General features: G+C 35.2%; 2 protein-coding genes across 2 annotated transcripts; both read left to right on the top strand.

Annotated features, from left to right (window-relative positions):
* Positions 1–1766: 1766 nt before the first annotated feature.
* On the top strand, positions 1767–1943 carry EV154DRAFT_395613 (uncharacterized protein; the record flags this gene model as incomplete). The annotated part of the gene is made up of 1 exon (XM_051595177.1): positions 1767–1943. A coding segment is annotated over one exon (177 nt), but the record flags the coding sequence as incomplete, so codon positions are not given.
* Positions 1944–6713: 4770 nt separating this feature from the next.
* Positions 6714–7459, top strand: EV154DRAFT_534470 (uncharacterized protein). The gene has a single exon (XM_051604030.1). The coding sequence runs from the start codon at positions 6733–6735 to the stop codon at positions 7327–7329; it is 597 nt and encodes a 198-aa protein (XP_051449949.1). The 5' UTR covers positions 6714–6732; the 3' UTR covers positions 7330–7459.
* Positions 7460–12058: the final 4599 nt, after the last annotated feature.

The raw sequence follows: 12058 nt of genomic DNA, 5'->3' as shown, positions 1-12058 counted from the left end.
AATAGAATAGAATTAACTTCGGAAATTTGATTTTCCGAGTTAATTTTACTTCTGTTCCAAAACGCTGAATAAAGAATTAACTTTTTTGACCCGTACCATATATGCAAAACTCTACCTAAACAGCTACATTATCAGATGACAATGATGTTTGAATACATCCAGACACCGGTAACCAAGATAGTTTTACTATTATCAATGATGCTTTTTCTGTTGGCACTTAAACCCATCATTGTTATATGCACAGTAGCAACTCACTGTTACTTCTCCTGAAAGGGCAAAAAAGACGGTTCTCAGAAGCGTAAAAGAGCCAAATAAATAAACTGTTTTGATAAATATTATCCATAGATCTCATATTTATTATCTGAATGTTATTAGCGTTTATCAGAAATGAATTATTTAATACAGGATTTTGAAGTCAATTTCGGCAAAGTTTTTTTTTTTTTCGCCCAAATACGTAACCAATTTCGTGCCAATCAGAAATCATTTTTGCTCAAGTTCGGAGACAATTTCGCCCAATTTCTAGGACGTTTTTGGCACAATTCGTAGACAATTTAATCTTAAGCCGGACACAAATTCGAACTTTCGGGAAATCAATTCCGTCACATGAGAGTTGAACATAAATTTATATGATGTCTTGGAACTTTCGAGATTATAAACAGTGTCCTCAAACGTTCGATATTACATATAATGTGCTGGAACTTTCGAGATTATAAACAATGTCTTCGAACTTTCGAGATCATAAACAACGTGTTGGAACTTTCGGGATTCTAAGCAATAAACTATATAAGGACCGTAGTTCTTCTATCCGAAGCAAATCTCATATCATCTTTCTCTTATTGATTTTAAGTTTATATATAAAAATTCCAATCGAAGAAAATATGTCACAGCAAAGCCAAACTGTTCAACCTATAAGTAAAAGAAGAAACGAATATCAAAAAATAAGTGACAATTTCAGAAAGGAAATTGTTAAATACTGGGAAGATCATCGTGGTGTTAAAACCATCAAAGAAATGGCATCGAACTTACGAATCTCACGATCTACTTTGACGTCAATTACCAAAATTTATGAAGATACTGGTAGAGTTGAATCACTCAAAAGGGGAGGCTGTCATTATGTTAAGATCAATGACGAGCACCTTCAATTTATCCAATCTTTGGTTGATGAAAACCCTTCTATTACATTGGAAACCATTCAATCCCGCCTAAAACTTCATTTTAATATGGAAACTCCCCACTCTATTACCGGTATCAGTTACGCCTTAAAAAAACGCATAGAATATACTCTGAAAAAAATACACAAGTACCCGGGAAGAAGAAATGATCCAGCAATCAAAGATGCAAGATTTGACTACTGTAATAGACTGATGGTTGAAGGAATCAGCTATAACCATAATTGTATTTTCGTCGATGAGAGCGGATTTAACTTGTGGGTGACAAGAGGTTGTGCAAGATCGAAAAAAGGAGCTCCTGCATTCCAAATAGTGAGTAGCCAGCGCAAACGAAATATCTCATTGATTGCTGCTATGTCAACAAATGGTGTAGAATATTGTGCTGTGAATAATACTACACATGGAACCAATGGTGAAGTATTTGCGGATTACATGAAGGAGCTATATCTTTACCTGGAAAGAACTAACGCACCAAATCAAACGATTATCATGGACAACTGCCCAATTCACAAATCAACAGTAGTACAGGAGATTTTACAGCACTTTCCTAGGCATAAGGTAGTCTTCTTACCGGCCTGGAGTCCATTTCTGAACCCGATCGAAGAACTTTTCTCCAAATTGAAGTTTTATGTGAAAAGGGAATATTTAGATGACACGCCAACTCTTTTGAGAAAGATGGAGGAAGGTTTGAGAACTATCAGTGCTTCTGATTGTCAAGGATGGGTCTCACACTCGATGTCGTACTTCCCAAGGTGCATTGCCAAGGAGGATATGTTGTAATAATTTTTTTTGTTTTTGTTTTTTTTTTAATAAAATATATGTGATGAAATTGGTTACAATAATGTTCGAATTTGTGTCCGGCTTTAGATTAAATTGTCTACGAATTGTGCCAAAAACGTCCTAGAAATTGGGCGAAATTGTCTCCGAACTTGAGCAAAAATGATTTCTGATTGGCACGAAATTGGTTACGTATTTGGGCGAAAAAAAAAAAAACTTTGCCGAAATTGACTTCAAAATCCTGTAGAAAGATGATTTTTTTGTTAATTTTTTTTAATTCGGGGGGGGGGTAGGGGGGTCGAATTAACTTCAAAAATCTAAGCGGTGAAATTTAAGGTTAATTCCACGTTATACAACCCAAAAATTAAGTCTATTCTATTTAATTCTATTTTGCATTTTGGAAGTCATCCACTAATAAACTTAACATTTTCATTAATACCATTAAAGTGCTACTGAATTTCGTAAATTTTTCAGTTCTCATTCATGGTATTTTTAAAATATTAAGACAGGCATTGAATAACTTGAAATAACCAGTGATTTCAGTCAATTTTTCAGGGTTAAATAACAGTCAATTTAACGTCTTTAATTTTATTACTGGAACATCTGAATGCGACACTTTATTTTCTTAATAACTTTTACTACGTTTATTTTAATCAAAGTTTGGTTCCATCTGCCGATTGAAATAATCGTATTCGCCAATCTTTAAATTTATCCTTCTCATCGTAGGCCAGAAAAAATACATCCTCCCATTGTTCTTTATGCTTGACTCTAAACCAGTTGCAGTATGTAATAAATCCTCGATATCTACAATCTCCAAAAGAGTGCATTGATTTACGTCGTGTTTATTACATCTTTCGCGCATGTCACAGTATGGAATGCCAGCCAACGACACACAAATATTTTGATAAATATGGACAAGTGCAAAATGTTTTGTAATTTTATCATGCGTATGTTCAAAGAGTAAAAGTACTTTCCTGAGATATGGCTTGTCTGGTACGTTTGATTTTATGACGGCATATTGGCATAATCGTTTCTTTCTATGTGCCACAAGAATGGAACTATCAAACAACCTATACTTCTAACGAAATACCAAATGTTCGGCACATTTCAATTGAGTGGAAATTCTTGCAGGTGTTGTGTTTAATATACCAGATAAGAGTGATAAAATGTTATACTTCCTAAATTTGTCTAAATCAAAGATCTGATTAAACATATCGGACATAGGTACATAGTCGGCGTTTTTGTCATCGTATTTAGATCTTGCGTGATAATTAATATAAGCATCATGAATATATAAATTCTCGGCATTTTTTTCTGGCAATCGAGTACTTTTAATTTTTTGCTTGATTCTTTGGATTCTTCTTGTGATAATTGCGTATATAAAAGTAAACGTGTATAGGTGTTTTTAGACGGAATAAGAAATGAGACTCTTTATCCCTTTATTATAAGTTGGAGAGTTTGTCATAAATAAAATTAGAGGTCCTTTTATATACGAATTATAACTTCAGGTAGATTCTCTGCTTAGTTCTAATTAAGGTTTTACACGAGATAGTGATACCTTAACTTGAGGTACAAATCAATGACAACGTAAGATGGAGTGTATTACTTCTGTAACGTAGGTTCTCCATGTTATGTCTAGAACCTTTATATAAATGAGACAGCTCATGGTTCCTTAACAAGAGTTAAGGATTAGAGTTCCTGATCAAAGTATATGTATAGTAAGATTCCACAGTTACACAACAACTTGGATTAAGTTTAGATTATAATCCCAGAGTGAATGTTGTGTTGTACTGGTATTGTGTCTTTAGACGCTAGGAATCACATTCACTAGAATCGTTGCTACAACATATGACATATTATAACGATCAGACAAATTGAATTGTAATTATATTCGGTTTAATAGGAGTAAATACGACACTTCTTTCCATACTCCTGCAGCTAATTTGACGAAGTGAACCCAAAGCCTGAATTACGTCTTTAACATGAGTTAAATAATGCTGATTAATATTAAATTGTTCTGCAGGTGGACATTCACGATAGAAATTGAGCCATTCGTTAATAAGATAATCCAATTGTTCAATCTCATTATCAGATATGACATATTGCGTGGAAACTGAGCATACAATGGAAATAGCTTGAAGTGCGGAGATGGATGCATTCAAGTGTACTAATTCTTCATCGGTTGGAGTCCGAATATTATCATACTGCTGCTGAAGCTGTTCTACCACAAGAGTTGGCACAATATATTTTAAAAAAATCATGTAGTCAACACCGCGCAAACGGCCTGTATTTTGAAAAACATCCTTGAAATCCCCTTCAAAAAAAATGGGTGCGTATTTCCCTTCATTAGCTATATTTTCACCAAGCTGTTTACAATATGTCTTTGCCAAACGTAAAATAGATGGCTCGTTTCCTTGTAAAAAATCACGGATCTTTGTGCCAATATTCAATCCAAACAAGTGAAACTCATAATGCCAAGGAAGTATATACTTTCAAAAGAAGGTAGGTTTCTAAAAATTGATGGCTTCTTAATTCCACGAGTGGGATCTCCTTGTTTATAGTGGTCAATAGTTCTAACTTGAAGTGGCTGGGAATCACTATTAGCAGGTATGCCGAAGCACATACGACGTTTTTGTCTATCTGAATAGATCGTACAAAATCTACAGGGCCAATATGACGTATGACCAGTCAGATAATTAACCTCAGCGACAGATGGTATATCTCCAAAGGAACCAAGAAGATAAACTTTCAATTGATACGTATTTTCATTGACATGCACAACCATTCCTTCTTTTGCCAACTCTTCTAGTTCAGCGATAGCAAAACGAAGATAGCTTGTAAGATTACTAGTTTTTGGTGCAAATCCAACATCAATGATATTTTCTTTTTTTACTCTAGTTTAAATTGTTTGTTATCTTGTTATTTAAGTAAGTTACTGTTTTCACTTTACCTTTCCGTTTCTGGTAAATTCAAAATCTGAAAATGTATTGTATTTAATTTGACACCTCGTTTGTTGCGTGTTTAAAAACCATCATTAAATAGAACCAAGCCAATATCATATTTTCCTTGAAACAAGCCTTTTGATTGAAGATCTTTTATATATGATCCTTTGATGATTGTATCGATCGGTTTTTCACACTGACGTAAAACATCGCATTTGTGAAAAGTGAAGCTAGTTGAGGAGCTATCTTTAACTGTTCTGTAGTTCGTCTAGGTGTTGCAGTAGAATTGGATGAAGTGTATCTTGCTTCATGGCATTCAGGGCACTGTAATTCACTTTTGTCCGGAAAAGCATAGCAAGCATTTATACATGTATCAATCTTAAATGGTCTAAAAGGCGAATTTTTCTTGATCTTTGTTTTATACTTTTTGTGTGTCAGGAGGGGAGTTTGGTCTATTGAAAGTCATGAGCAAGCATTCTGTTTTATTAAGTCATTTTACTTACCTTCATTCTTTTGTAGGTTATACCATTTGACTATTTTGTCTATAGTACCATGTCCAATATGATCCTCTTCGAAAATATGGTAGATATCAAGATTTTTCTTGTCAATATCAATGAATTGTTTATTTGGATCCGTTACTGTAAAGGTTCTATCGGGATGAGAATTATAACTTGCTTCGCTTTCTACATTTACTGTTGTAATAGCAGTACAAGCAGATGTTTCGTTATAGTCTTCTGGATCTAAACAGTTATCGTAATCGCAGTTGCTTTCCTCAATAATTGGTGTTGTCAAAGTATAAGTTGAGTCATTATCTTGACTATTTAAATTTTCGGTTATTGTCAACATTGATCCTGGTAGTGTCCATACTAGGTCAACTTGATCCATTGCTGTTTCGTTGGATATTTCCGCAGATGTCATCTCTGTACCATTTTCTGTTTGTGCTCTTGTGGTTATTGTGGTTGTTCCTTCAGTTTGGCGTTGAATGTTTTTATGCGATCGCTTTCGTTTCAAGTTATTATTGTTAAATCGGTTGTTGATACGGCTGACTTCATTAAGGCTTCTTTGTTTTTCGTGTTCACGAAAATGAGCTATGCGATTATTGTCGCGTATTTTTTTGTTGCAGATGTTTCATTCAAATGGCATTAAGAAACTTCGAAATAAAGTGAAACTCAAAACATTGTTGTGGAAATCGGTGTAGATTTATAAAATAAAAACAAGAAAATGATCAAACTTGCAAAAAATTAACTAAGGCTTTATTAAACAAATAAAAGGGGGTCTTTATATAGACATTATTTCAGACATTGATCACAGATGGGCTGATGACCGTCGTGGGTAGATTCATCCAGATAATACTCGGATGTAATGATCCCATATATAAAGGCCATAGTGAGATGTCAATAACAATAACAATAACATTCATTCTTAAACTGTGTATGTCTTGTAGCACAATATTCAGGGGAAAATGTAGTTCTTAATTCAGATAGCTGTGGCACCTCAATGTGGCTGATGTAACCTTCATATGTGTTCATATCAATGTTATTATTTAAATGTATGTCTTATACTTGTATGAAGGATGATATGAGATCAAGCCTGTACATAAAGTAAATGATCAGTATTTAATTATAACAGTATCAATAAGAATTATATTTAGGATTATCAAATGGAAGATTTAAGAAGTGTAGATAGAGTCATATATTAAGTATATAGCCTCGATCACGACAATTGTGCTTGCAACAAAAATAATGGCTTTAAAAATGAGTGAGATTAGCAGTCACATCTTTTATAAAAAAAATTTTCGTTGTTGTTTTAAAAAGTTGTCCTTCATCCCTCTTAAAATAAAAAATATGCCTCCCAAGAAAGATCATAATTTAGAACTGATTCAGAAAATTAACTCATTGGAAAACACGGTAACTCAAAACAACGCAATGATAGTATCGTCGAAGGATAGTTTTACTCAGATTCAAGACATGTTACGTACTCATGCTGATGGGATGGAGGTGATTCAAAGACATTTTGCCGAGAATGAAAGCGCCACAAGTTCAAACACAAATGAGCAGGCAGGATTAAGGAGAAAGAAAATACCCATGCCAATGGTGACAATGCACAATGGAAACTCAAGGAAGCCAAAAATATTAAAGCGTGACGTACTTGATGCTATACTTCTACTAAAACCTGATATTGAAGATGTTGGTATGGTTTACGAAAATATAAGGAGCTGTGCCTACTATCGTATTAAATCGCTTATGGATGTAACGTATAACGACCACCCACCACCATGGCGAGACGTGCTTCCGTGCTATCGTCGCGAAATAGTCAACTTGTTGAATGAGCGTGTACTTGAAATGGATGTAGATTTATCTCTTTGTGAGGATGACTGGGTAGCGCTCCACCTTATCAAGAGGTCTTACCAAAACAGAGAAAAGTATATGAGGTATTATTGAATGTTTATTAAGATGACGTGACTTATTTAACAGAAAAATATAGTTCATCCACAGAGGCGGAAGAACAAACTCAAGACAGTCAAGACCAAACAAACCAAGCTCAAACAAACCAAGCCCAAGAAAACCAAGCCCAAGAAAACCAAGCCCAAGAAAACCATCCTCAAGAAAACCAAGCTTAAGAAAATACGGTATTACCTCGGATTTGCATATTTTTATTTATTTGATATTTACTGGTATTGTTTTGACATAGGCTGCCATAGGAGATGTAAAATATTTTAATATTTTGTTAATTTTTTTATTTTCAGGAAGGCAGTGAAGGTAAACTAAATGTATCCCTCGAATTGCATTACTAAATTATTTTATAGTCATTTTCATGCTTTGTCACCCCTTGATTTTACGTATTGTTTTCTGTGGGATATGTTTGGAAGAAGTTTTAGGTTTTTCATTATTATTATCATTGTTTAAATTTTATTAAAACGAATAAAAAAAAAGTTTTTATTTCTTACTGAATAAATGTACTGAATTAATGTACTGAATTATCTGACTGAATCTATGATCTGAATAGTATGAAAATGTATAATAAAAAATACTGGATTCTATGAACTGAATTCTTTGAAATCACATGCTCCATATCAGTGAATATGGTGAACTGAATATCATTATTTTGCCCTTGAATTTTATTAATAAATTCACTAAAAATTTTAGTAAAACTACCCCCCTTTCCGCGTTTTCAGTTCACTACTTTTTAACGTCTTTTTCAGATCTTTTTGTTTTAACGTGTATATTATGAAGTATATTCTTAAGATGCGTGACCCTTTTTAAAATTAATATATTTATTGAAAGGCTTGAAATATTGATCTGAAGTTGCTTTAGAGACGGCCTATGAAATCACAGCCGGAGGCTCAATATCACCAACCCTAAAAAAGGGTAAAAAAGTTTAAACCTTTTTTATGTACTAAGAAGAACCACTTGAAATTTAGAATATATATTATGAAGTATATTCTTAAGATGCGTGACCCTTTTTAAAATTAATATATCTATTGAAAGGCTTGAAATATTGATTTGAAGTTGTTTTAGAAACGGCCTATGAAATCACAGCCGGAGGCTCAATATCATCAACCTTGAAAAAGAAGAAATTCTTCTTTAATTATAATTTATTAAGTAGAAATGCCCTTAAATTCAGCAGTAGGTGTATTGAGACAATAGTATTTTAGAAATTTGGTTTGGAATTACAGAGTACATTTCGGAAAGTACAATATGTAGATGTAAATGCTAACCGGGAGTTTAAAAAGACCAATAAAAAATCTTGATTTAATTTATTTATTACTGTCATTGATCTTTTGGAGACACTTTTTTTATCTATACAAATAAATTTATACAATGGCCAAATCAAGAAGAAGAATGAACATTGGCAAGAGAGCCAGAGAATTACAATTACAAAGAATTGCAGAAGCTGCTTACGTTCCTGATGAAGAGATTGTTAATGAGGCTGAAATCGTTGACATTCCCCAACCCGAAGATGACCAGGTTAACGCTGAAGCTTTTCCTATTTCCTGGAGTAATGCAACTGAAGAAACAGGACACCAAAAGTTTAAGCGTAAACTTGTCCCTGCGAGAGAGACTCTTAGCAGAAAGAGATCTGCTGCAGCCAAGGAAGCTGTAGGCTGTCGTCCTATTAAAAGTTTTTTCCCTGCTCTGCAACAGGTCACCACAGTAGCTCAGCCTGAAAAAATTGAAAGACCAAGAAGACCCGATGAAGCTGCTTTGGAAAAGATTCGTGACGCCTTGCCCCTGTTGGAGTCAAAGATTGTGGTGTCAAGAAATTGTACATCCAATCAACATCAAGAAGGTGTAAACCAGTTCTTGAAGTATGTTGTGGTGAAGCAAGTGATGCTCGAACTTTTGGGAGGAGAGACATTTGTTGGAGCAACAACGCGTGCGGTTAATTTTCACTGGCCTCACGCGTCCAAATGTTACCGTCGCCGTGTTGCTAGACAGTGGTTTGAAACTTTGTTGAGTACTGGTGAAATTCCACTTCACCATCAGGGTAAACATGTGAAGAGAAGATCGATCCTTGGTGACCCCGATGTGAAGGAGAGATGTCTTGCTTGGCTTCGTAGTCAAGCCCCTATTCGTAGAAGTATCCCTGCACTTTGTCAACATCTTCGACAAGAAGTACTCCCTGAGTTGCTTGAGCTGGAAAATGACGTCGAGGGTGCCGATGTCATTTCCGCTCAACCAGAGCATCCTCTTTCGAACGATGCTCTGTCAAGTTACTTGAAGGCTTGGGGTTTTAATTTTAAGACTGGTAAATACAATATGTAAAACTTAGCACATTTACTAATGCTTTAGCTTGATTACAATTTTGGGCGTATATGTGTAGGAAAGGATCAAACATACTTTGATGGTCATGAGCGTCCTGATGCTGTTCGATATCGAATCAAGTGGGCCCGTCAGATGATGGAATGGCACAAGCGTATGGAAACCTATACATTGGATGATGAAAATGCTGATCCAGTTCAACCTAACCTGAGGGACAATGAAAAGAAGATGGTTTTAGTTACTCACGACGAATCAATCTTTTATTCAAATGATTGTAAAGTCACTCGTTGGTGTGAGAAGAACGAATCCATAATGATTCCTAAAGGTCCAGAAAGATCTATCATGATCAGTTCATTTATGTGTCCCTGCCACGGAACAATGAGAGGTACAGTTAATGGTGTCAATTTGATATCAAGAGTCATCTTCTTCCCTGGCAACAGTAGCGGCGATGGTTATTGGACCAACAAAGATTTAACTAACCAGTTGAATGACGTGATTCATCTTTTTGATGAATTGCATCCTAACTGTGTTGGTATCTTTGCCTTTGACCAAAGCTCAAACCATAAAGCCTTTGCGGATGATGCTCTTCTTGCCTCAAGGATGAATTCCGGGACCACCAATGTGACGGTTTGTACCAATTATAGGTTTCGGGATACCACTTTTGTAGATAGAAACGGCATCATCAGGCCTCAAAGTATGTACAAGTACGAGGATTTCGATTCTCAAGCTGCAAGAAAGGATATCCTGAGACGGAGAGATAAAGGAGAGGTGTTTGACAACTTGGAGGTTGTTCAAAAACACCAACACGGAGTAAATATACATACTTGTTATATCAAATTAGAAGAAACTCATATCAATTTTTATTTAATTATGTTTACAGCGCCGTGAGAAATTCAAAGGAATGATTGTTCTACTGAGAGAACGTGGTTTGCTTGGGAGAAACGAGCATATTAGAAGATCGTGTGTGAGTGGGACACCTCACGACTCGTCGGTCAAGCCTGGTTGTTGCGCTGAGTACCTGCTCTCCCAGCAGCCGGATTTTCTGGCGCAAAAAAACATGCTTGAGACCAAAACATTCAAGGCTGGTCACCTTTTTACTTTATACCCGAAGTACCATTGCGAGTGCAACTGGATTGAAAGACATTGGGGCGCAGCGAAACGATATGCACGAATGGAATGTGATTACTCGTTTGATACTCTGAAATCAAGAATTGAAGAGTTTCTTGACAATGATGAGGCTGTTTTCGGTCATAAAATCAATAGACGATATTATAATCGTGCTTATAGATATATTGACGCTTACAGCAAGGGTAACGATGTCTTGAAAGCTGATGATATTATCAAACAGTTTTTCTAAGAATATCGATCCCACAGACGTGCTGTTTAGTTGCTCCTTGATGGCTTTCAATCTGTTGAGGATGTCATAGATTATAATAAAAGAATCATCACATTTTACATAATAATGGATGATCATGTATAAATATTCATGGCTCACACTTCGCCCCATTTGTTATCATCAGAACCGTTGGTGTCTGTGCACAAGGTGATTTGCCTTGTGACGAGTAAAATATTATAATACCATAAGGCGAAGGATCGCCAGCTGTCTAACATTTCATAAGTTGCCGTGAAGGAGGGAGGGGATAATTTTATAAATTGAACGCAGAAAATTGTTTTCACATATTAAAAAAAAAAAAAAAATAAAAAAGTACTTAAATCAATTTACCGTGATTTAATGAGAATTGCAAAAAAGAAATGGAGACAATACTATGTAACTTTGTTTCGACTTTTCTTTCGTAATTTTTCTTGAGATCTAATCGAGGTTTAAGATCATCATTAAGAGTTGTTTGTTACTAAACGTTATGACTTGGTAGTCGATATTTATTATATATATAATTTAAAAGTCATATTGTTGCTTGTGTTGATATTTATAGTGCTATGTATGTGGTTATTTATAGAATAATATTTGTACGACTCATGGGGTTTGATGCCTTTGCTCAGAGTATTCAATCATATCAACAGCGTCAAGGTTCACACCAAATTTTCTTTTAATTCTGACAGGTAGATCTGCACCAAAGAAGTATAAATCATCAGCTTTTCTTACTCGGGACATTGCTACATACATTTGACCGTGGGAAGGCATGTTATCTAAGTGAATCGCAACAGAATCAATTGTGATACTCTGTGCTTTATGTATGGTAGTAGCAAACGCAGGGACTATTGGAAATTGTGACCTGACGTAGCTTGTGCCTGGAATCGATCTGGTAATTCGTTGAATCCAAATTGTTTGTTGACTGCCGTCGGCGTTGTGTTTTACAAGTAAGATATTTTCATCATCGACTTCTAAAATTTTTGCTAAAGTGCCATTTACCCAACCTTGAGAGACCCGCAAGTTTTGAAGGAGCATGAC

This window comes from Mucor mucedo (assembly GCF_025094135.1).
Source record: "Mucor mucedo strain NRRL 3635 chromosome Unknown EV154scaffold_335, whole genome shotgun sequence".
In the NCBI taxonomy this organism is placed as follows: domain Eukaryota; kingdom Fungi; phylum Mucoromycota; class Mucoromycetes; order Mucorales; family Mucoraceae; genus Mucor; species Mucor mucedo.
Note: the sequence above shows the minus strand (reverse complement) of the source record. Positions and strands in the feature narration are given on the sequence as shown.